Source organism: Gracilinanus agilis, chromosome 1 (assembly GCF_016433145.1).
Source record: "Gracilinanus agilis isolate LMUSP501 chromosome 1, AgileGrace, whole genome shotgun sequence".
Taxonomy (NCBI): Eukaryota; Metazoa; Chordata; class Mammalia; order Didelphimorphia; family Didelphidae; genus Gracilinanus; species Gracilinanus agilis.
Window position 1 is genome coordinate 484,440,899 of NC_058130.1, and position 25,902 is coordinate 484,466,800.

Here is a 25,902-nt window from a genome sequence, read left to right on the forward strand (position 1 = left end):
GGGGGCGAAGGGGAAAGGAGGAGCATGAATCATGTAACCATGTTAAAAATGAATATTAATAAATGTTTGAAAAAAAATAAAAAAAATAAATTACAATATAGATGATGTTACTTTGTGGCTTTCTAAGTTATTATTCAATGGGCAAGGATTGTTTCTACTTGAATTTGATACCTTTGAACTTTCTGAGTTCCCTTCCAACTCTAAGGTGCAACGATCCTTTTGGCAGAGAGGAATACTTGTTATTACATGTAAGAAAGTTACAAGTATATTTCCATACATACCTACTTTGCCAGGTGTTTTGTTTACCTGTCCTTGTTATAAGCAAAGGTACATTTTGGGGTCTGGAGTGAAGGGGAAGAGACTTGCCCAGGGTCACATAGTTAGGACATGTCTGAGGTCAGATTTGAATCCAGGACCTCTTGTCTCTAGCTCTGGCTAGATTTAATGTTATCCCATTGCCTGGCACCTTAGTAGACTCTTAAGGAATGCTTGTTGGTAGTTAATTGATTAATTCTCTGTGTTGCTATAATGCCAGAAATGGCTATAACTTTTTTGTAAAAGGCTTCAATAAAACTTTTGTTTGGAAAAAAAGAACAATGTTTTTAGTTTCACGGATGTCTTCCTGGCATTGACACCATTGTTCTGTATACCACAATCATCGAGATGGAAAGGTTCTAGGTGTTTGTTTTTTGATGAAAGAAAAGAAATCTGAAAACATAGAAAATATTGGTGGACCAATTTAACTTTCAATGCAATTTTCTTTCCACATTATAGAATTCCATGAAGGTGATGTTCAAATGCCTTTGGAAAAACTGTGGGAAGGTACTAAGCACAGCTGCTGGAATCCAGAAACACATCAGAACCATCCACCTTGGGTAAGATGCTACTTCTTGCAAGCCTGCTAAAAAGGGTCACAGAACACTACCTGTCCTCACTTGGCCCAACCAAGAATAGTGAAAACCTAGTAGCTTTTTATCAGGCACGGGAAAATTATAATAATGATAGTTAACAATTCATTTCACCTGCATGGTACAATGGTAAAATGCCTGAGTGCTCTTGTTTTTGGATGCACTTAGGGCAAGGTCTCCTTTTGCCTTTTTTTTGGGTAGCCCCAGGGTACAGTATAGTGTCTAAAACATAATAAGTACATATTTATTGTTGTTGCTGACTTAGAATCTGGAAGACATGAGTTTGAATACTATCTCAGATGCCTTCACTAGCCCTGTGAACCTGGGCAAGTTGCCTAACATCTTTTATCTTCAGTTTCCTTATCTGTAAAGCAGGGAGAGTTCAGCAATTCAATGATCCAGGACAATTCTGAGAGACTTATGACAAAGAATACCATCCACCTCCAGAGAAAGAACTGTTGAGTCAAAATGCAGATGAAAACACACAATTTTTCACTGGTTTACTTGGGTTTATGTTTTGGGGTTTTGGTTTTATGTGATCATTCACTTAGAAAAATGAGCAATAAGGAAATATGTTTTGCATGATGTTCCATGTGTAACCCTGATCAAATTGCTTACCAGCTCCAGGAGTGGGGGGAGGAAAGAGGAGGGGAGACAGTTTGGATCATATAACTTCAGAAAACTTAGGTGGAAATTTGTTATTGCATGTAATTGGTAAAAACAAATAAATGTATCAATTTAAAGTTGGGAGAGTAATAGCAATTACCTCATAAGGCTATTGTGGACATCAAATGAGATGATGTAGATAAAATGCCTTGTAAGCCTTACAAACATGCAGAAAGATTAACTATTGTCAACATAGTTTCTTTAATTTTATAGGTTCTTTTCAGAGATTTTCTTTTTTACCAGTGTACATTAATATTCATTTCTAGTTCCTTAAACAATATCTTAATTAAGTATTTTACTATAACATGAATGAATCTGTCTCTCAATTGTTTTTAATGTAGTCATTTGAATAAATAAGAATAAATAACTTAATCCTGTTTGCCTCAATTTCCTCATCTGTAAAATGAGCTGGAGAAGGAAATAGCAAACCACTTCAGTATCTTTGCCAAGAAAATCCCAAATTGAGTCACCAAGAGTCAGACACAACTGAAATGACTGAACAGTAACAAAATTATTATGTATAAAAATGTTAGCTATAATTCTATTCTATTATTTATTATTATGAAGGTTTAATAGGAACTCATTTTAAAATCAATGTAAAATAAGGAATATGATGATGATGGGGGTGGTTATTATTCTCATCTAGTAGATGAGGGAATCAAGGTTTTAAGAAGCCATGACCTAATCATTGTCACAGCTAGCAGTCAGAGGAGTAAGGATTAAAATTCAGACCTTCCTGACCTCCAGATTTGCTCTCTGCCAACTACGTGTAATAGCAACCAAAACCTTAAAAGGCCTCTATAAACAAGAATTACTGGTAAAACTGTTTTTGCTTTTCCTCCAGACGCATAGGTGACTCAGACTACAGTGATGGAGAAGAAGATTTTTACTACACAGAGATCAAACTCAATACAGACTCAGTGGCTGATGGGCTCAGCAACCTTTCCCCAGTTTCTCCCTCTCAGTCCCTGGTGTCTCCTCCAACATTCCCCACCTTGGATTCCAGCCGTTCTGAAACTCCATGTGCCAAAACGGAGCCGAAATTGATGACGCCTCTGAGCCAATCAGCTCCTACCACCCTCTACCTCGTACATACAGACCATGCTTACCAGGTGAGAATGCTTTCTCAAAGCCTTTAGCCCAATACAGTTACATTATGATCTGACGAATCTGTACGAATTGGTGGCATTTTGGATCATTATTAACTTCACCCACTGCTGTTTAATAACTAAGATTCTTTAGTTTCTTTTCTTTAAACAACCACAACAAAAGGCAAGACTTAGTAGGTTTTCCCGGGGATCCTTAGATAACAGTTCCTTCCTGGATTTTTCCCTGGTTCTTTGGTACTAAATGAAGGTGTCACTGGAGAAGGAAGCAGGAATGACAGACAATATCTTTCTGCCTTCAGATATAGGTAATAGAAATGGGGAGTAACCACCCTGGGTAGAATCCTTTTGACTGGATGGAATTTAGGGTATTTATGAGGTTGGAAGCTTGAGGGGGTGGTACAATCTCTCCTTTCAATTAACTCTTATTCAGCCCATTGTTTTGTCTCCCCTAATTACAGTGCTTTCTGCAAGAACAATAGCTCAAAGTTGATCCTGAAACCTGCTGGAACAATCATCTTCTTTCCCTGGTTTTTTTTTTTAATTGTTTGGAGAGGAAGAATAACATAACTTGACACAAATTATTTGTGCTTGTTTAAAGTGGAAATTTTAACATCTCTGCTTTTTTTTTTTCATAGTTATAGTCTAGACAGAAAATCCTGAAATTTTTACCAGGTACTTTTTTTTTGTTCTTTTTTAGAAACCGACAATTGAACAATGTCTCTTTTTATCCCCTAGAGCTGTTAGGTAGACATGGAAAGAGAATCTTCTCACCTACTCCCTTTTGCTGTGTTTATCCCCTCCCTAGCAGATAATTAGTTTAAGATATTAATATAGTTCCGACTTCATCTCTGAGGCTCTAAATTGGTAGTGACAAGTTAACATTCTCCATGAAGAAGAATATTCCTTTGTAACTTTCTATTTTCACTTTTGACAGGCTACTCCCCCGGTGAACATTCCAGGATCCACAAAATTCTCTCCTAATGGCAGCAGCTTTAGCATCTCTTGGCAATCTCCGCCAGTTACCTTCACAGGCATTCCAGTAAGTGGGAGGATGTAACCACAAGAAATCAAATCAAGGACAAATTCTGAAGTTGGAGTACAAATGAATTGCAACTTAATTAAAAAGGGCTTTAAATTGAAAAGGAAGGAAAAGGGAAAAAACTAACTGCTGATTTCTATCCAAATAGATACCATAGAAAATAGACACAACACAGGAAGAACAATTGAGAGTCACAAAGTTCATAATAGACAAAAAAAAAATTTTTTTTAACCCTTGCCTTCCATCTTAGAATTGATATTGTATATTCGTGGTATGGGCTAGGCAGTGAGGGTCAAGTGATTTGCCCAGGTCACATAGCTAGGAAGTGCCTCAGCCAGATTTGAATCCTGTCTCTAAGACTGGCTCTCTACCCACTGAACAACCTACCTGTTCCTTCAAATGGGGTTAAGTTATTTGCCCAGGGTCACATAGCTAGGAAACATCTCAGGCCATATTCAAACCCAGGCTCTCCCAATTCCAGGCCTGGTGCTCTATATACTGAGTCACCTAGCTGCCCCTAGGCAAAATCTTAACAAAAGATCCAGGAATGAAACTTGAGGCTAACATATATTATTTTTGGAGCGTAAGAATTAAATTTTAATGGTTTGACTAAAATGTATGAAGATTATAAATAATAGTGGTTGTTGCGGATTCAAAGTAATATTGCTCAAAGTCAAAATGACTTTTAATAGCTTTTATTTATAAAAGAGGAAGAAAGGGTAAAAGCAGAGAAATACAAAAGAACATTAGCCTATCTAACTAAATAATGCTATAATGTTCAGTGCTTGACTCAGCCAGGACTTATTAACCTTCAACCGGAATTAAACTGTCTCCAGAAGACAAGAAGGGAAAGCCAGCTATCCCCTCACCCAAATTCCCTCCAAGAGGCAAGTCAAGACATGACTCCTGAGACCGACTTTCTTCCTTGAGCCAATCTTCTTCTTGAAGCTGACTTTCTTCTTGAAGTTCAACTCCTTCAAGTTGACTTCCTTCTTGAAGTCGGCTTTTTTAACCCTAGAAATTCAGGGCCTTCTTGTCCCTTCCCATTTTTCACAAGGGCCAATCATAGCTTCCAAATTGCCTAGTACTGCCCAGGGGGCAGTGTTTGTGGGAACCACTTCTCACCTTCTGGAGAGGTGAATATTCATCAAAAGAGTTCACAAATTCTTGGCTGACTGAGGTGTGAATTCTCATTTCCTGGCTGATTGAGTTGAAAGGGTAGAGAGCTCCTCCACCTGGTGCCAAGTAGGGTGTTCAAGCTTTTGTTGATTAGATTCAAAAGTAGACAAAGGAGAGTTAATCCTGTCTTTGGGGGTACTTAAGTTATTGTTAACTAAGTGTTAACTCAAAATAGACAAAGGGAATAAAGGATTCCCTTTCACAAGTTTTACACTCGAGAGAACAAAAAATTCCCTTTTACAGTAGCTGAAAGAGTAATTATAGGCCATTTAATCCAGTTTTATCAGAGGAACCTGAGGCCCATAGTGTTTATTATTTGCCCAAGGTAATATAAGCAGGAATAACAGAACTGAGATTTGAACCTTGATCTTATAACTCAAAATCCAGTACTTTACTGTACCATGCTGATTGCTATCTATGAAAAATTAGCAAGGTGATCTAGAGATCCTAACAGAAGATAACAAATTCGATGTCAGTGTTATCCCTGATATTTGGGGAGTTGAGCCAATGGACCAATGGCTGGAATGTCTCTTTGGGACATTATACCACATTCAGAAGATTTGAGATAGGTAAAAGAGGGCAGAGGGAGGGAGCAGGTGAAATAAAATAGCTCTGTAAAATAAGGAAACATATTCACATATGGAATTTGAGGAACCAGAGGGGATAAAGCCTGATAAGGAAAAGTCAAATAAAGATCAGTGGAAGCAGAAACAGGAACAAAAAGTATCCAAATACTACAAACACTTGAGCAGAAAGAGGAAATAGATGAGGAATTAAGCCAACAAATAGTCAATGTGATTAAGCTGAAACCACTGGAGAGACCGAAAAGTTAGGTTTTTAAAATGATAGGTATAATATTCTGAATAAACAAAAAAAAAATTGAAATTGTTATTTTCCCCCATGTTCTAGGAAATCCATACTACTTGAGAGGTTGAAAATAAATTGGTACATGGATGTTCAAATGTAAATATTACATAAAAAGCACATGATTTGACTTACTAGATGATTGCTGCCTTGATAATCACCAGTAAGCTCCTTGATTTTAAACCATTTCATTTAAAAATATATTGGTCCTTTTTATAGCTTATCATATAATGTATAGACCTGCACACTGTTGATACTCATGGTTGTATTTAATTTCCGATAAGGCTTAGTAAGTGGCTTATGATAATAGATATTAACTTGCTTTTTCCTCCTCACTCCCTTCTCCAAGCTCCTCTCAAAAGCTTCTTACTGTCAACCTTTAGCAACTCCCAGAGGTTTTCAGCAAGGGCAATAGTATCCTGCAGAGCTGATAAAAATGAAAGTGGCTGAATCAATTATACTGCTCTCCATCAATGAATATTTATTAAATTCCATCGAGGAATAGCTCACAACAAAAGGCATCCTGTGACAACGTTTTCAGCAACCCTGTCTCAGCAGAGCTCATCAAGTGTAAAATACTCCTGGAATTTGATTTCCAAACAATACGATAGATCCACAGTCATCGTCAGAGTTCCCAGTTTTGTTGAATAAGAGTGATTGCCAATAGCACTGGGGACCCAAGAATGCAATTAGCAGCACCACTGAGTGTAGAAGGGAGAGAGGAACAGATTAGACATGTAGGTGTTAGTTTACTTCAAGCAAGAACATTGATCCCCTGTCACAATGACAGATTGTTCCCAGCAGAGGTGAACATTCAATCCATTTTGGCTTTTCAGGTAGTCAAGAAAAAGCCTTTGTGCCTTGCACTGTCGTTTTTATAAACAACTCCATCAATACATACGTGGTATAACAGGAACAGAATTATAGAGATACATATAGACTGTTTTCAGTGTTTGGAGTACATAAACAATGTTTGAGGTTTTGACTTAGGAAACATTTTCAGTAGATTGAGTCATATTGGTACCCTAGAGTAAAACCAGGTTCATAGAAGAGATGCCATGGTCATAGTCCAGGTATAAGTTTCTGACCAATCTTGATCTTATTTTGATGCTTGTAGTTGGGCCTTCATAACTAGATAGAATGCAATAAAACCTAAGTTTAGGGGTCTGGCAGATCAAATTGTGATGGGCTGACATTCTTCAAGCTGAAGGATGAACTCATCATTCTGATAGAGAAATAGCCCTGGCTTACAGTCTGTTTTTGTTGTTATTGTTCTTAAACCTGCCTTGCACTCAGCATTCTCTTAGAAAACAGTATGGTGCTTGCAGGATAGCTTTTATTATTTTTTTCTGTTCTGTGAAGAATGTGATAATATTCATGAACAGAAACATGACTGAGTTCCCACCTTTATATCAGTATTTGCAGTTTCAGTGACTTGTCCCATGTTTGACCATTTAACAGTTATAAGGGAACTTTTAAGAAGTATTGGGATGGGGAGTGGGGGAGGAATAAAGAAAGAAGATGAATAGGGCTCCTTAGTGCAAATCTTGACAGAATTGTTGGTTTGTTCTTTCGATACAGGATGCTGACACAGTTTTTGCCTAGTCTTACACAGCTTAGAATGTAGTTCCTTTCAGGAATCACTCTGGCCAAGCCTTCATTAATACTTGGCTTTTTTAAAAAATTAAATATTTTTAAGGCTTTTGTTTTACTCTAGAGGAGAAGAGCTCTGGGTCCTCTGATTATTTGTCCATTGCCAAGCACTCTCACCACTCAGTTGCTTACTATAGGCTTCTTACAGGCTCTTTCCATTCTTGGCTAGTAAAAAAAGACCCCATCATGGTGTGGCAAATGAGTGACTCTTAAGAGACTGCTCTCCTGTGTTATTCAGCAGCAGTGTTCCAAAAATTTTCTCTGACAGTTGGGTGCCTAGAATAATGCTAACCAAACTGAAATTAAGAACAGATAATTTCCCTATGCAAGTCAATTCTAATTCTTCTAAATGAGTATAAAAGAGTTTTCAAAAGGTAGATAGGAAAATTATGAATTATAATGAGCTGGCATCAATGATGTCTGAGGCTATGTCTAAACTAAAAAGTGTAGCAGTCTCCACTTTATAAAGTGTTCTTTGTACTTCAAAAGTAAGTATTCAGAATTATTACACACACACACACAGACACACACACACGCATCTCCCATATGTTTTTACTTGATTTGATTATTTTTGAAGACTTAGAATTAAGTGGGTAAATAATTTCCCCCCATTCATTAGGTGAGAATAATATATGTCTATGAAATCCAGACGTTTGCAGAGCAGGGGAGAAGGGACAATTCCAGAATATTTGACCCTAATGAGTTCCCTGGATAAGATTTCCTCCCAGAGCTACTAAAACAGATAAGGCTGATTTGCATACTTATATAAACATAAAAAAGACATTTTCATCTTCTGTATTCTGGGAGGGAAAAAATACTTGTTAATTACATCTTTCAGGAAAAAGTTTTCCCTAATCACCCATTTTTTCCTTCTAATTATTTCTATTCCTAACTCTGCTTCCTTATGACTAGCATCAAGAGCCTATGAACCTATAGATTTGGTATCTTTTGGTAAAAGAGTATATGAATGAAGTTAAAAAAAAAAAAAGGAACTTTTAGAGATTCCTAATGGCACTCCAAAAAATGATTCATCCTTCTTCATGCTTGATGTTCACATCTGACATCCTAGGAAGCTTTAGAACAATGCATGATGAAGAGGCAGGCAGGGCTTCTTTCCTCCTCTATGACTGGATAAGAAATTCTCCCATCTTACTAATGGCACCCCTTCTATCAATAAGTAAAACTTTCAGGTGAGGCAAAGAGGATTTTTCTCTATCTTAGCTCTATGTTGAATTTATAGCATGTGGGGATATATCAAACAAAGATCACAGATAACCAGATACAAACTTGAACCTGATTTCTTGAGACTGACAACTTTAAACTAAGCCTGCTGAACTAAGCTAGACAGAAAACCCTGATGTTCACATGGGTCATTAGCTCAGGCTGACATTTCTGAATTGATGGAGATGGGCAGGAGTGAAGAAAGGGTATGCTGTACTCGAAGTAGGTCCAGGCTCCTGAGTCAGACCATATGAACAATATCCCCAGGAAAAATGAGGGGGGGGAAAAACAGTATTGTCATTTAATATCCCTCCACCTTTACTAATAAATGACAGTACTAATTTATAAATATTTGCCACATCCATGGTAATCTAGAGCTGAAGAAAACTGTATAGCTGCATTTTCAGTTCTGATTCAATTCAACAAATATTATTAAGTGCCTATTTTGTGTTCAAGACACTGAGAAAATGGAGACAAAACAACAACAGTCCCTGATCTCCAGATGAATGAGGAAAACAATACATAAACAGATCATTTGAGGAAGGAGAAGTTAAGAAAAAGCTTCCTGATCTGAGAGCTAAGTCTTCAAGGAAGCTAGAGATTCTAAGAGGTTAGGAAGGAATTCATTCTAGATATGGAAGATAAGCTTTGCAGAAATATGCTCATGTCACAAGTACTGACATTTCAGAAACTCAAACATTTTAATATCAAATATTGCAATATTGTAATCAATAAGACTAGAATTCAAATCTAATATATTATTTCCTGCTCACCAAGCAACCATTACACCAAAGTACAATGTTAAATTAAGTTATTCTTAATCATTAGATGCTATAAAAGAGTATACATGGGGCAGCTAAGTGGCTCAGTGAATTGAGAGCCAGGCCTAGAGATGGGAGGTCCTGGGTTCTAATCTGGTCTCAGACACTTCCTAGCTGTGTGACCCAGGGTAAGTCACTTAACCCCCATTGCCTACCCTTACCACTCTTCTGCCTCGGAACCAAGATACTGTATTAATTCTAAGATGGAAGGCAAGGGTTGTTTTTTTTTTTTAAAGAGTATATAAATATGAATTTGATGAGTTTTTTTTCTGACAAACCCATGAAATTAGATAGTACAAGTAATTTTAATCCTCATTTTATAGAATGATCAATAAGTGGGAAAGCCAGCATTTGAACAACCAGGCTTCTGACATCAGGACCACTGCTTTTTCTGTTCCACTAAACTGCCTCTAACTCCCTTCATCCAGATTAAAGAATATCTGAGGCCATGAGAGAGAAAAATATAGTATATGTTCATTCATTCCACAAATATTTAATAGATATCTACTGTGTAGTGTTCTAGGTATTGAAGGAAATACAGATTTTAACAATAGCTTCAGAGAAAGCTAAGAAAGATACATCAACTAATTACAATTGACAGTATTAGAGACAAGGGCACTTAATTGATTTTTTTCTACTAGATAAAGAAATGTGTAAGAAAAACTTTAGTACTTTGCATTTTGGGTACAAACCTGCCAGAGATAAAATTGTTAATTTAATTTTAAGCCTTTTTTTTTGCTTAGAGAGAAAAATTCAAAAGGGGCAGAGTTTCCCTAGGCATTCATTCAAGTCTTGATAACATAAGCTGTTTTCATCACAATTAATAGTATTCCCAAATGAAAGACAAAAATCCATAAGAATCCCTCTATAGCCGCACCTAAGGAGTCTACTTCCAGATGGTTAAAAATGCTGTAAAGCAAGGTGCTTCTGCTAATTGAATTAATTTTAGACATTTTTGCTTCTCATTATTATCATTACCCTAATCACTTTTGGGGAAAAGAATCCTCTTCCTGAGTTGATTAGGTTTCTCTTTAGAAACTGGTTAGGTCAGGACAGCTAGGTGGTTCAGTGGATAGAGAGCCAGGCCTGGAGACAGGAGGCCCTGGGTTCAAATTTAGCCTCAGACACTTTCTAGCTGTGTGACCCTGGGCAAGTCACTTAACCCCTTTCCTAGCCCTTGCCACTCTTCTCCCTTGCAACAGATACTTTTGATTCTAAAACAGAAGATAAGAGTTTTAAAAACAACAGCAAAGAAAGAAAGAAACTGGTCTTTGATAATGGGTTGTGTTTTTTTTTTTAATTTCAGTACAGATGCTAGGTTAGAATTGATAGTTAAAGATTGATAAGGGTATTAAGAATAGGCAAAATACATAAGACTAAAGTTATTTATATTATTTTGCAATGTAATGTGGCCTAAAGAAAGAATTGGGAAGTGTAAAAGATAAGAATATTGGGAACAAACTTCTGGGCAAAACAGCATTCATCGTAAATGTGCATTTAGCAGAAATCTATGGTCTTCCCAGTAGCCTGAGAGAGCCTTTGAGCTGACACGGTATTTAAACAGAGACAGATTATACAAATTCATTTTAGAGAGGGTGGTTCTGCCAAGTCAAGGTCCTTTGTTTTCTTGCAAAAATCCCATGGAGACAGGGCACCTCTTGACAAGACGTCTACCAGGCGGGGTCTTTCTTGCCAAGAAGGTCATTTTCCTTTGGAGCAGGGGCCAGTAGAGTTTTTCTTATGAAGATCAGGTCTTCCCTTAGGGGCAGAGACCTTCTTGCCAAAAAAATCTGCCAAGTGGGTTTTCTTGTCAAGAAGGTAAGGTTTTGTCATATCTCTTTTCTATAAAGTAGATTGTGTAGCTCTCTGATCCATATATGGTGATCATGAAGATAGCCAAGGTTGTTCTGTAGCTTCAGAGCCAAATGAGATAACAACCTCAGAAGCATCTGGACACATTCTAAACTTTCTAAACATTCTAAACATTCTACACACTAAGGGCATGCACCAACTTTTCTTGGCAAAGATATCTACAAGGAATTCTATTATTAATTGTAAGCATACAACAATTATTGATTACTGATTCTCATACATATTTACTCTATCCAGTAATAACTGGAATTATTCCTTATTATGAAATCTATTATGATTACAATTTATCATTAAAATACTGATTAATAGGATTCCATGTAGAGAATACAGTTATACAGAGGTATAAAACAATGAATATAAATTGAAATTACTTAATTAGATTATCTTTTACAGAAGTTAGAAAGGGGAAGAGAGATGGGCTTAGTATATATTTCCATAAGAAATCAGTTAGTCAGCATTTACTTATTAAGCCAACACCTGCTATTTGCCAAGGACTTGCAAAAAAAGAAACTAGTCCCTGCTCCCAAGAAGCTCACACTAATGTAGGGATCAGCAATGTATGGCTCTTTCTGCAGGAGCCATAAAGTCAATTTTTTTTTCAGGTGCTGTTACAGGAGTGCGCACTGTGACCACTGTACGGCTCTCACAAAATTACATTTTTAAAAAATGTGGCGTTTATGGCTCTCACGGCCAAAAAGGTTGCCGACTCCTGCTCTAATGGAAGAAGCAGCATGCAAAAATATACAAAAGATATAGGTATAGATATGATAAATTGGGGCTTGTCTCAGAGAATAGGCACTAAGATTGAGAACAGCGAAGGGATTTTGCAGAAGATGGGACTTCATCTGATCCAAGGAGGCCAAGGAGAGAGAAAATTCTTAGAATTAGAAGATGGAATGTCTTATTCAAGGAACAATAAGGAGTCCAGTGTTTCTAGGTCACAAAGTACACAGAGGGGAGTAAGGTGTAATCTAAGAAGGAATTGTTACATGAATAAAATATTCTTTGGAAAATATTAGTGTGAAAACCCTCTAAAAGAAAACAACTTTAAAGAAATACTTATTGGTGACTTCTTTTCTAAAGAGTGGTAGAAGCAATGTACTTTTATGCAGTAGACATTTTTCTTCCTAAATATCTGTTCTGCTATTTAATTTGCTTCATTGTTTTCCATCTGTAGAAGATCAGGTTGTATTCATGATTTTTATGTGGAAAATGCTGTGAACTGAGAATTGACTTTATAGTTTGAAAAGAAACTTACAATTCCCTGAGTAGATAATCTCTGATGCATTCTTGGTGATGCTTAGAGAAAAATCAAACAGGATGAAACTGTATAGAGAAGTTGTTGTATCTGTAACTGATTTGTGAAGTTAGTCATACAAGAGAGAATGATTGAGGAGGGGAAATCTGAAGTAGTTCAGACATCCAAACAGCCTGAACAGAAAGAGAGCCCTCTTCCTACACAATCTGAATGAAGTTCAAAGAATTTCAAATTTTTCTCAAGAACTTACATTTAGTTGAATTGCCTCTATAAATGTAAACAAAAGTTAGTTCATTAGAGGTAAGCTAATGAAGTAAAGAAGCAAAAGGGCTAAAACTCTGGAAACCTCAACTCCTATCCAGTTATTTGAATTTGATCCAATCTATGTGTTTTAGGCCTGGCTCTCCATCCACTAAAACATCTTTTATACCTTCTTCTCATGGAGGATTGACATCCTTTTATACCTTCTTCTCATGGAGGATTGACATCCTTTTATACCTTCTTCTCATGGAGGATTGACACCTCAGGAAGGATTCACACATAACAAGGATATGTAAAAATAGATGTAAACTAGACTTTGGATAAGGGAGGGGATTATGACCAAACTAGAAAAGAGATCACCGGAAACAAAAAAAAAAAAGTTTGATTACATGAAATTAAATAAGCTTTTGCACAAACAAAACTAATGAAGCCAAAATTAGAAGGAAAACAGGAAACTAGTGGAAAATTTTGCAGAAAATTTCTCTGGTAAAAACCTAATTTCTCAAATATGTAGGAAACCGAGTAAAATTTATAGAAATAAGAGCTATTGCCCAGTTGATAAATGGTCAAAAGACATGAACAAGCAGTTTTCAGAAGAAGAAATCAAAGCTAAATGGCTCAGTGGATTGAGAGCCAGTACCAAAGATGAGAAGGTCTGCATTCTAATCTGGCCTCTGACACTTCTTAGCTGTGTGACCTTAGGCAATTCACTTAATCCCCAGTTGACTAGTGTAAAAGGAAATTCTTGTTTCTCTTTGAGTTCACACTTGTGAAAAGGGAATCCTTTGTTCTCTTAGCCTACTTAGAGTTAACACTGGTTGGCAATAACTTTGAATCAAAACAAGCTTGAACTAGGTGGAAGAGCTCACAAGCCTCTTAGTGAATTCACATCCTACCTAGTGCTAGGTGAGAAGCCAGCAAGATACTTGGAGAGTTCCACCTTTTTTTCTAACTCAAACAGTCAGAAACTTGTTCACACCCTCAGAAAGTATGAACCCTTTTTGATGAATATTCACCCCTGGGAAGTGCTAGACAATTTGGAAGCTGTTATTGGCCCCTGTGAAAAGGGACAGGGACAGAAAACAACCATAAAAGCCATGAAAGCAGTCTGGTAAAGGGGAGTCTAGTGGAGGGAGAGTGAACTCCAAGAAGAGAGTCACTCCAAGAAAGAAGGTTGGCTCAAAGAAGAAAGTTGGCCCTAGGAGTCACCTTCAGCTCCAATCATTGTCCATGCTGGACAATCCTTACACACTTTGGAGAACAAACTTTTTCGGGCTCCCATCTACCTACATCAGATGGCAGACACAGACTTCCTGGTTGTGGTGACCAAAGAAGGCTACTTTCTGAGGGAAGTGAAGGACATATTTACCCTGGGTAGCAGTGCCCATTGGATGAAGTTCCTGCTCCCAACTCAAAAAAGGCAAAGTATTACATCCATGAATTCCTTCAGGTGTTTATATATAGACAATTTTGGAACAGCCCTCACAGGCTTCAAAGGATTCGAATGGAGGACCATCCACAGGATCTTTCCCAGACTTTCTGAAAGCAGTATTCGGAGGAGGCTCCTTAAGTGTTCAGATGTCCATCCAACAGGACCCTATTCTAATTGGTGGGTGCTAAAGACTAGATTCTGCCTGCCAAGCAAAGAGGAAGAGGTCATGATGACCCCAGAGAAATGTTGTACTTTATATAGCATGCTGGCTATGGAGAGCTATCTCTTCTGAATACAGAGGAGACAAGCAATGAAGACAAGGGTCTAGATGATGTATCTGGGGCCTTCCTAGAAGCCACCAAGGAGCAATGTCTACTGGAGGTGTCAGGGGAAGCTGACCCCACAGGCTGTGGGGAGGGTACCTCCTATGTCAAAGTTTCCTGCAAACCGAAGGAGAACAAAACCCGGTCACAGGTCACGAGGGTCATGGGTACTGATGCAGACCTTCGATGTCTCCCCATGAAAGAAGCCCAGAAGTTGCTGAGGACATCTGGGGTCTCAGTGGAGGATCAGGAAGCTGTCGCGCTGGGAGTTGATTGCAGCTGTCCGAACCCTATCTACAAAGGAGTTACAATCAGGGGCCAACCTTAAAGCCCATACCAAATTTGCACAAGTGTCCCATTCCTCAATAGCAGAGCAGCAGAGACACTACCAGGAAGAAGTCCAAAGAATTTTTTACCTTCAGAACAAGCTCAGTAGATGCCAGGATCCTTCTCTTTCTTGCCTTGGTCCTGGAGGTGAGCACCTGAATCTCCTTTGTGAATAAGTTGGTGCAGCTCTTGGTCTTACCGTCTGGTCCAACATAGGATCATTTTCTTCAGAGAAAATGATCCTATGTTGGACCAGATGTCTAAAACAATTGAGGACCTCCTAGATGGTAAGACCACTACTAAGAAGTTGCAGAGAGAAAAGGAAAAGCAGGAGCTCCAAGAACTGCACCAACTTATTCACAAAGGAGATTCAGGTGCTCACCTCCAGGACCAAGGCAAGAAAGAGAAGCAGGATGGGGGCTCAGTCACCTTGAATCCCAAGTCTCTGGTTATCCACAGAACTTATATTGATGAATCTAGCAAGGAGTGTGTGTGAAGTGAAATAGTCCAGGACCCAGCAGTGATCAAAACCTACATTCAAGTGAAGACCACCAAAGATGAAGCCTTTGCCCAGCAGGTCTTTCAGGCAGATAAGCAAAAGGAGCAGGAATTGCAAAAAGAGAAGAGACTCCAAGACAGACTTTGCCAAAGGCACATAGCAAAGGAAAGGAAAGAGCAGAAGGAACACCTTCCCCCAGAAAAGCTTCCCAAGTCAGAGGCCCCTCAGTGTCAGAAATACTGCCCACCAAAAGACCTGTACCCCAGCCTTAAAGTCATGACCAAGGAGCAGGAGGAGAAGCCCCTGGCTAAACAACTCCCTCAGGAGGAGTCCCTTATCAAAGCCCAAAGAACCAAAATTGGCATGAAGAGAAAGCTATTGGAAACCACGAATGAGACCCAAAGGGAAACTTTGAAGGTCCCAAGAGTTAAAAAAAACAACCATTACCCCAGCCCAGCCAGGCCAACCTTCCTCAAAAGAGGAAAGCTATGTATATGGATCCTATTGAAAGTCTCATCTGCATCCAGCATCCATGCCAACCTGTTCCCCCTTGCCCTCCACCCAAAAAAAAACATAAAATATCTCCACATCCAGTACAGCCTCCCCAGGTCCCTTTGCAAAGGGCTGAGAGGACTCCTGCAAAGCTCAGTACCAAAGCTATTCAAAAGACTCTGCTACCTCCAGTCCAGTTAGCTCAGAGTGAACCTGAAGCTCCCCAACAACCCCTGCGTAAAGACTGGAGTCTTCAAAATTGGATCGAGAAGACATACAGAAGTTTAACACAGCCTTTCCAGAAAGAAGCAGACTTCATGGCCCAGATTCAAAAATCAGTGATCTCTCCACCCAAGGCAGATTCAGTTCCTCCCTATCTCCTGTCCCATCCTGCCAAGAGGTCTCAGGATCCCAAAACCTCTTCAAAGCCATGGTTGCATGATTCATCTGGCCATCAGTGCAAAAGGCCCAGAAATTCTCTGTTCTTAACTGACCAGGAATTGGCCCAGGAGCCCACAGCTGCTTCCCAGCAAGTCCCTCAAGATGTACTGGGCAGATCACTCCAGAGACAACAGCCACTGGATAAGGACATGCAACCAGTCCTCCCACAGAAGTCAGGTACAGAGATACCCCACATTCCTTCTCAGAACAGAATTCCAAAGAACCTGCCCCCAAATCATCAACACAGTATTCTATATGAAGACCTCCCAAGTTTCCAACACAGATGAAGAAGAGAAAGAGGTAGAGAATAAATAAACACAAAGAGTATAAGATTTTGCCATCTTGTGATATGGGGATGTCAGGACTTTTGCAGGTGGAGAGGAGACAAGATGATGAAATTTTGGAGAAATCTTCTAGCCCTGGTGATGTTCTTGAAAAATCATTTTATTTGGGATCATAGAGTCTGACCTGGACCTTCCATACATATGGCCTTGCCCATTCAACCACTTTGATATTTGGTTTCCCTGTCCATCTCTAAGAGTAAATCATTGGGCAAAATGATCTCTAAAGCTTTTCAAATTCTAGACCTGATGATCTTTGAACCAGAGGAGTGGAGGAAGGGATAGACACAAGATAGCACCAGCCCTGGAGCACTTTCTATAGGAGAGGGTGTCTAGGTTCACTTTTATCTCTTCTTGTGTTTTTTATGAGCTATATCCAACCAGTGATTCTCTGCCCATATGCCTCCCCTTGCCAGAGAACAGCATTTTCATCAAAGAGATTGTAGACTGGGTTACCAGGAAGATGACCAAGGTCAAGACTATATCCCAGGAAGACCATGGAGAGAACTGCAAGGGAGAAGACACTCCTGCCTGTCTCCTCTGCACTGCCTTGTCTCCAAACCCCATTCTCAATGTCATAAATAGTTTTATAGAGCTTTGTGGGAGGATACGTCTTGTAAGCAGGAAATGGAAACCAGAAGGGGATGTGACTAGATCCAAAGCCAAGACAACAGATGGTCTCTTCTTATTATGCTACTTACTCATCCAGGGGATGAGTTCATTCTACTCAGTTAAATTATATACAAATACTGATTGAGCACTTACCCTGTCCTTGGAGCCTGGGAGAAAATTAATGTGGAAGAGGTTGTTCCCCTCAAGATGAACCTATGCCAGTATAGTCATATGAAAAAATGCTTCAAATCACAATTGATTAGAGAAATGCAAATTAAAACAACTATGAGATACCATCTCACACCTACCAGATTGACTAACATGACCAAAAAGGAAAATAGTAAATGTTGGAGAGGCTTTGGGAAAATTGGGACATGAATTACACTGTTGGTGGAACTGTGAACTGATACAACCATTCCAGAGAGCAATATGGAAAAAGGCTCAGAATGGAGAAACAAGCTGTGATATATAGTTGTAATGGAATACTATTGAGCCATAAGAAACAATGAACAGGATGAATTCAGAAAAACCTGGAAAAACATATGATCTAATACAAAGTGAAATGAACAGAACCAGGAGAACAATGTATATAATAACAGAAATATTACATGATGATATACTGTGTACTAAACCATTATCAGCAAAGCAAATCTCCAAGATAAACACAAAGGACTGAAGGTGAAAATACTGTCCATAATCAAAGAAAGAACTATTGGAATCTTAGTGCCCATCAAAATACGCCATCTTCCACTATATATCCTTCATGAGATTTTTATTGCCTGTGTGAAATGTGACTTATATGATGTCAGGTATATGAAAATATATATAACAAGAAAATATAGATATAACCTTAAAGAGACTATTCATCATCTTAGGGAGGGAGGAGGGAAGAGAGAGAGAAATTTTAAATTAAAAGATGTCCAAAAATGGTAGTAAATAGTAGTCAAAAATTGTTACTACATGTATTTAATACTGGAGTGATCCTCTAGAACAGTGGTGGTGAACTTTTTAGAGATGGAGTGCCAGGCCCCTCCCCTCCCCCATCCCTTCCAGTGTTGGTGAACCTTTTCCAAGTTTATGTGCCCAGAGGACAAATTCAAACTGTTTCTAAGCCCACTCATTACCAGAGAGAGCTGAGGGAGGAAGTGCTTCTTTGGGTGGCTGGATAGAGGGGCAAAGCATACAAAAAAATGTCCTCTGCTGCTGGGAAGAGAGGGAACAGAGCAGGTCCCCAAGTGCTAGCTCTGCATACGTGCCATGTCTTCACCCACGCTGCTTTAGATTGAGTGTCATGTCAGCCCCCCACCAGAGACTGAGAGCCACACCCCACCCTCCTTACCCCAGACATCGGAGGAAGGAAGCCCTCCCCATTGGGCTGCTGGGCAGAAGGGCAGGTGATGAGTGGTGTCCTGCTCCCCTCCAGCTCTGCTGCCTGTGAGCTGCCCATCTTACCTAACTTTGTGCACTCCCATTGGGCTGCTGGGCAGAGGGGTAGGTGATGTGAAAAAATGTCATCAGGCACAGTGAAGAGGGGAGAAGAGCAACTTTGTCTGAGTCCCTCTGCCTTTCTAATAACAAACTCTGGGGGTGGGGGGTTAGTGAGGAGGGTGGCCCACGTGCCCATAGAGAACACTCTGTATGCCATCTTTGGCACCCATGCTATAGGTTTGCCATCACTGTTCTAGAAGAAGAACAGGGGAAGTGTACTACTCGATACAATACTTCATGAATCTGAAGGCATGGCCCTTTGGTTTCTGTTAAGTGTTTTAAAATATAAATAAAATGTTTTCTATTTTTGAAAATTAAAAGTTCTTTTCAAATATGTGTTGTCTTTTTTTTTTCCATTCCGTCCAATTCTTCATGACCCTTTTCAAATACAGAGCATTATCAACAGCTTCCAGAAACTTGGTATTGTTCTTTGATTGTCACTGTTTTTAATATATAGTGTTTCTTGTTTTGCCTTTTTTTTAAAGCCATATTGTCATTATCTTGTCCGTTTTAAAAGGCAACTCTGGAAAAGCAGAGAGTATGTCTTTGAGTAGTCTGTCTGTGTATCCAAGTTTCTTGCACAACACATTGTGATGAGAAGGGAGATTTTAATAAAACAGACATTACATTATAAATTGTATTTTCAACTAGGTTTCCCCAACACACAATCGTCCTGTGGGCATAGGAGAGCAGAGACAACAGACTCATTCAGTCCTGTCTTCACCTCCCAGAGGAGCAGTGAGCTTAAGGTATGTGTACTGAACTGCAGAGCAGCAAGTCCAGTTCCATGAGAGCTGAATGTCAGTTAGAAAAAATAACAGGATATGGGAACAGCTAGGTGGCTCAGTGGATTGAGAGCCAGACCTAGAGATAGGAGGTCCTGACTTCAAATCTGGCCTCAGACACTTCCAAGCTATAGGACCTTGGGCAAGTCACTTAACCCCCATTGCCTAGCCCTTACTGCTCTTCTGCCTTGGTACCAATACACAGTATTGATTCTAAGATAGAAGATAAGGGTTTAAAAAAAAAAGAATGACAGAAAGAAAGAAATATAGCAGGGGGACAGAGAAACAAGAGAATCTCCATTAAAACTGACCTCTGGTGTAATGAACTAACTAAAATCCTCCTTCCTTCAGTCCCATTTTTTTTTTATTCATAAGTCACTGACCCAGAGTTTTTCATTGGAAGGTGAAGGTGAATAGTGGTGAAATTTGTATAATGTTTGTTTTATTGAGGAATAGGTAAATGCGTTTATTGGGTTTGCGGCTCTATCATTATATAAATTCAAGGATCAGATTTTTACTCTAATCTATAATAATTCAGTTATGTGCTCACACTGCCAACTTAAATCCAGGACTCATTAGTTGAGTTTTACATCAACTGAGATTTTAGATTTTCTTAATAAATCAAAGAATAGCTCTGAAAAACCTTACAGAAAGAGCCATAACTAAGAATTTTTATGCTTGGGGCAAAGAGTAGCAAAAGGTGAAGTGGAATGTGGAGGGGGCCAGGAAGTACTCTCAGAGATGACCAAGGGGGAGTCAGAGCCCACCATGGGGACCTTGGAAACAACCAAGTTCCATAGTGACCAGTATAATTGTAATGACACTGAGACACCCTAGACCAGCATTGGTGAAGGCTTTTAGAGTTTGAGTGCCCAGAGGGCAAATTCAAGCTATCTATGAAGTTCCCTCTTCTCCCCACCCCCACCCCCATTACTGGAGAGAGCTGAGGGAAGAAGTGCTTGCTTTGGTCGGCTGGACCGAGGGGCAGGGCATGCAAGAAACGTACTCAGGCTTTGGGAAGAGGGGGAATGGAGCAGCTCCCCCATGCTGAGGGTGGCACACATGCCAATAATTTGCCAACACTGCCCTAGATCTTTGGCTTTTATGGTCCATGATGAAAAGACCAGAACAAAGAAAGATGAAATGATCTTGATGTACTCAGCCTCCCATTGGGCATGTTCTAAGCATTTCAATCCCTACCCTCATCACCACTTCCAACGCCTCATGCCCACTAAAGCAACATGGCATCCTTGTTATGACCTCATCGTGATGGGTTAATACCCCAGACCTCAGTTTTTCAGTTTCATCCCTCGTGTCTCAGGTGATTGATGTATTTGATAGACACTTATGGAAAGTGGTCTGTCAGCTTTATAACTCAGATTCCTCTGCTATCATCTCTCTGAAAAAGAAGGTTAAAATGTAAACACTAGATAGAGTCATAAAAGCATAGACAAATGTATTTGAGTAACTGGAAAAAACTATTTGATGCTGCAGTGCTAGCATTCTAAAGAAGGAAAATGTAGCAAACATCTTTATAGAGCAGGACTCTGAAAGAGTATCGAGGGAGAAAAATAATCTAAGGGAATACCCATCATTTGATCAATGGTGAAACAAATTGTGATATATGAATGCCACAGTGGACATTATAACGGAATATTATTATACCATAAGAAGTGGTGAAAGAGATGATTTCAGAGAATCCTGAGATTTATAAACTGATGCATAGTGAAGCAAGCAGAACTGTAATAATTGATACAATGTCAACATGGTCAAGAAAATTTCCTCTGAAAGAGTTAAGAGCTCTGATCAGTTCAATAACCAGCTATGTCATGAGACCCAATAATGATCCATGATTTCATGCTCCCCACCTCCTGATATAGAAATTATATTCTCCAAGTAAAACAAGACACATCTTTGGAGATTGCCAATGTGTAGATTTGCCTTGCCTGTGCTTATGTGTTAGAAGGGGTTTTCCCCCTCTGTTTTTGATTATGAGTAGGGAGAAGAGGGATAGCAATGCCAAATTGGGGGAGGTCATTAAAATATTTTTAAATTCATGGATGAAAACAGAGTGAATTTCAGAAAGAAACACCAAAAAGGAAGGTACTTTTCAAATGAACATGTAAAAAAAAAGTGAATGGTTAAAAAAAAAAAGGCAAATGGTAGGAAATAGTGACATTCACAGTTTTATATATGATCTTTTTGCATTCTTCTGTATAAAGGTAATCTTCTTTCTTGCTATTTAAGTTCAGAATTTTAAAAAAAATAAAAAAAAGAAGCTTCAACTGTTATGAACACTTAAGCTGTTCTTTTTAACAGAAAAAAATTCATGAAGAAATCATTGACGTGGAGCTATAAGGTACCTTAGATGCCATCTAGCCCAATACCCTCTTATAACAGATATGAAAACCAAAGCCCACAAGATTAAATGGATTTCCCAGTAGCACTTAGGTAATAACCACAGAGGTAAGATTTGAACCAGGTCCTGTGACTCCCAAAGCCAGTGTTTTTTCCATTATATACCATACTAACTTCTAAAAAGGTTTAGTGGAGTTCCATCTCATCCCACAAATAGGGAGATCAAAATTTAAAAGGTACAGTAAGGTTTCCTGTATTCTTGACCTAAACTTTAGAATTCAGTGGTACCATTCCCAAAATTTAATAATCACTTGAGCTCCCAGATCAAAATTCTTTTTTCTTCATATAGTTTTTACTGTTGTTTTTTTCCTGTTTTAGGAGACTAATGTATCTAATAAATGGTACAGTGCCTATCACATAGTAGGTGTTTAATAAATGCCTACTAATAGATTTAATGATAGTAATAGCTTTTATATAAAGCTTTATATAAAGGTTTAAGGTTTGTTTTTCATGACTTGTCTCATTTGATTCTCACAGCATCTCTTTGAAGTATGTACTATTCCTCTTTCATTGGTGAGGAAACTGAGACTGCAGGAATTTCTCTTTGGTAGCATAACTAGTTAAGCGTCTGAGGCAGGATTTGAAAGGAGAGGTTCTCCTGACTCCAAGACCTCTCTACCTACCATGCCATGCCACCCTACCAACATGTACAGGTTCCAGAGCAAGTTCTGAGAACCACCATTGATTAGATGCCTCTTTTCTGTTACAGAAAGCCACGGGGGGAGGGCAAAAAATGCCGGAAGGTTTATGGCATGGAGAATCGAGACATGTGGTGCACCGCCTGCCGTTGGAAGAAGGCCTGCCAAAGGTTCATTGACTGAAGAGTGGAAGCCTCAAAGGTGCAGGGTGTGGACACCCAAGAGCCTGCCTACAGCTGCCCTTGATACTCTTCTTGCCCTCTCCTTCCACTCCTGGTTTTGAAAAGAGGTTTTTGCATTAACAACAAAATGCACTCGTAGCCAAGGTGAAGCCCTTCAAGAAACCTGTGTGTGGAAGAACAGCAAAAAAAATTTAACCGTAACTAGCATCACCAACCAGTATCCAACCTGGAGCAGCTATAACTTTTTTTTTTTTTAGTTGGAAAAAAAAAAAGTTAACCTTTTGCTCTGTGACTTCCTTACCACGCCAGGCCAGCCCCAGTAGATCTTGTAACTGTACTGTGAACTTCTGTAGCAGTTAAAACAACAAACTCTTCTTTCCCTAGAATGGAGGTATCTTTTGCTATGTTTTCTGACTAACACACCTTGCAAGATTTTTTTCTGACACTTTAAGAAACAACCCACCACATAAGCTACCGTTTATTCAAACAGCATTTGTACAAAGAATGAACTCTACTCCGTAATTCCCAATGTGAACAGTCTTGCTTCAGTTTCCCATTTGACTCCTTGGAGCCATGCATACCCTGCCGTGCTCTAGGGACAAACGGCACTCATGATTTCTTTTCCATTTGGGGTTTTCTTTTTTTAAAAAAATGGCCACACACCAGAAGTCCTGTGGGAACTATTAACCTGCAAGCCCCCCGGGACTTTCAAGAACACAAAAAAGATAACAAACGATGGAAATCACCAGCAAACTTCAGCCATGAGCTGAGATCAGGAAATCCAGCTGTCATCATTGGGAAACATCTGGGAGCTTCACTTGATTTCCCAAGAAGCTTTTTCTAATTACTTGGCTTTCTATAACGTAGTGGCCAAGCCTGAGAAGCAGCATCCTGCTTCTCTCCATCTTGTTGCAACTCCGTCAAGAACTGGTCCATGTAGCCATCTGGGTAACCCTTAATCCTTTTTTTCAGGGATGTGATCCAAACCAGCAGCTCAGCTCTGTTTACTATGATTGCTTGTTTGTGAGACTGTTGCCAGCTTAATGGGTCACTAGTCCTTTCCCTAAAACAAACAAAAAAAAAAGAAAGAAAATTCTACAATGGTTTTCAGAAAAAAAGCAGAAATGTCCCATACACATAAACCTGTGGGGTTAGCTTTAAGAGCAGAGCACAACCTACATAGTCTTGTCCATTCTAAAAACCCATCTTGAGGTTAAAAAACCAATTCCTATTTTGAGTGCACTTTTATAGATTTTTATGCTTTTGCATGTCTGGTATATGGGCTAATGAATACTATAGATCTTTGTAGGAGTTGATGCAAGATACAGACCTTTATTTTTTATCATTTGAAAAATTGGGGGTTATTTATTGATAATTACCCTGGTGGGGAAAATACAATAAATAAAAGGAAAATGCCATGTTGGATAATACAACGGGTAGTTATAGGAATATCTCCATTTGGGAGGGTCAAGTCTTAAAGTAGGTGGTATTTACAAGATCTGAGGCCTTAGCTTTTTAAGAAAAAAAAATTTTTTTCATTTGGGAGCTAGGCCTAGTCCTATAAATAAGTTAGTTTTCCATCCAACTTATTTCCCTACTAAATATTTACTCTCTCCTACCCCTGTGCAAAGAAGACTAGCACCTTAGAGGATGTTTTGTTTAGAACTTAAAAATTAGCATCAGCCATAGGAATGTTCAGTAAAATTGCACAAAGGAAGAGTGTTACTATGTTTAAAATTGCACACACACATACATACACATTTCTGAACTGAAATCTATTATGCCTGATTTCCCTTTACATATTTAAAAAAATAACAAAAGGAAGTACAGTAGGTTGCACAGTACAATATTCTGGCCCCCATTATTTAGGCTTTCTTAAATTTTTGGCAAGTTTTTGTTTCAGATCCCTCGTAGAGAGAACCATGGTTCTTTGTTTCTTTGGGGTTAATAGACTAGCCTGGTTTGATCACTTCTTCTTAGTCAGTTCTACTTATACTTTTTTTTAAACCCTTGACTCTAGATATCAGAAAATAGCATTTGTACCTCACCCAACTTTAGTACCATAATCCTTGAAAAAAAAAAGTAGTACTTTCTAATATTTGCTATATAGTATGACATTCCCTGGGTCAGCCATGAAAACAATCTGAAAAATTCTTCCATCTTCTCACACATTTATTTGCCCATAGTCTTCCCTCCCCCTCAAAAAGCAAGGATCTTTCTTCCCTCATATGTCATCGTGCCTATTATTGTGACCAAGATGACACTACTTTTCAGTTGGACAGTTCCACATATATGGTATGGGGTTTGTACTAAGCCAGCCAGACTTTCTGGCCTCTCCTATAACTTGTAATATTATCAGTGAGCAGAATTAAGGGCTCTATCTGTGACTATGAAATGGAATTTTGTCTGTTTTGCAAAGCTACCTGATCTACTGACAGAATCTAGTGCTTGGTTTTGTTCTTCAGATTCAGTAGCCAATAGCAAAGAACTGAATTCCCCACATCCCATAAAACCAAGGTGTAGCTCTGCGTGAAATCAGTTTGTGTGGCTGTGGTGCTCTGTCCCCTGGGAGACGGTATAATGCTCCCCAAACGTATGTTAGATAACCTCCGCTCCCCATCTTCAGTCATCAACTAATTTTCAGAACCAGTAGTTGTAACGAGCGGCAGACAGCCCAGCCACTCACCTCCACAGGGCTCCTACACAAACTGTCACTTCTATTTAAAGCAAGAGTTCTTAACCTTTTTTGGGTCAGAGACTCCTTCAACAGCCTGGCTTAGCCTAAGGACCCTTTCTCCATATAATGTTCTAAATAACTAGGATTACAAAGGAAATTAATTATACCAAAAATACAATTAGCAAAATACTTAAAAAAAAAAAAAACAATTTCACAGACCCCAGTTAAGAACTCCTGGCTTAAAGCCATCATTATTCAGACTGATTCGCCAAATTAGCCAGGGATGAGCACTGCAAAATAAGACGTGTGTTTATTGGGTACCAGACTCACTCTCTCTCTCTCTCTCTCTCTCTCTCTATATATATATATATATATATATATATATATATATATATA

At 38.9% G+C, this 25,902-nt stretch overlaps 1 protein-coding gene across 1 annotated transcript in view; it reads left to right on the top strand.

Annotated features, from left to right (window-relative positions):
- The window catches only part of ZNF704 (zinc finger protein 704), a 329,242-nt gene extending 303,394 nt beyond the window's left edge, over positions 1-25,848 (top strand). The window contains exons 5-9 of the mRNA XM_044665818.1: positions 775-875; positions 2,419-2,686; positions 3,618-3,722; positions 19,458-19,555; positions 22,719-25,848. Coding sequence (XP_044521753.1) covers positions 775-875; positions 2,419-2,686; positions 3,618-3,722; positions 19,458-19,555; positions 22,719-22,830 — 684 coding nt within the window. The 3' untranslated portion in view covers positions 22,831-25,848. The remainder of the gene's footprint in view (positions 1-774; positions 876-2,418; positions 2,687-3,617; positions 3,723-19,457; positions 19,556-22,718) is intronic.
- Positions 25,849-25,902: the final 54 nt, after the last annotated feature.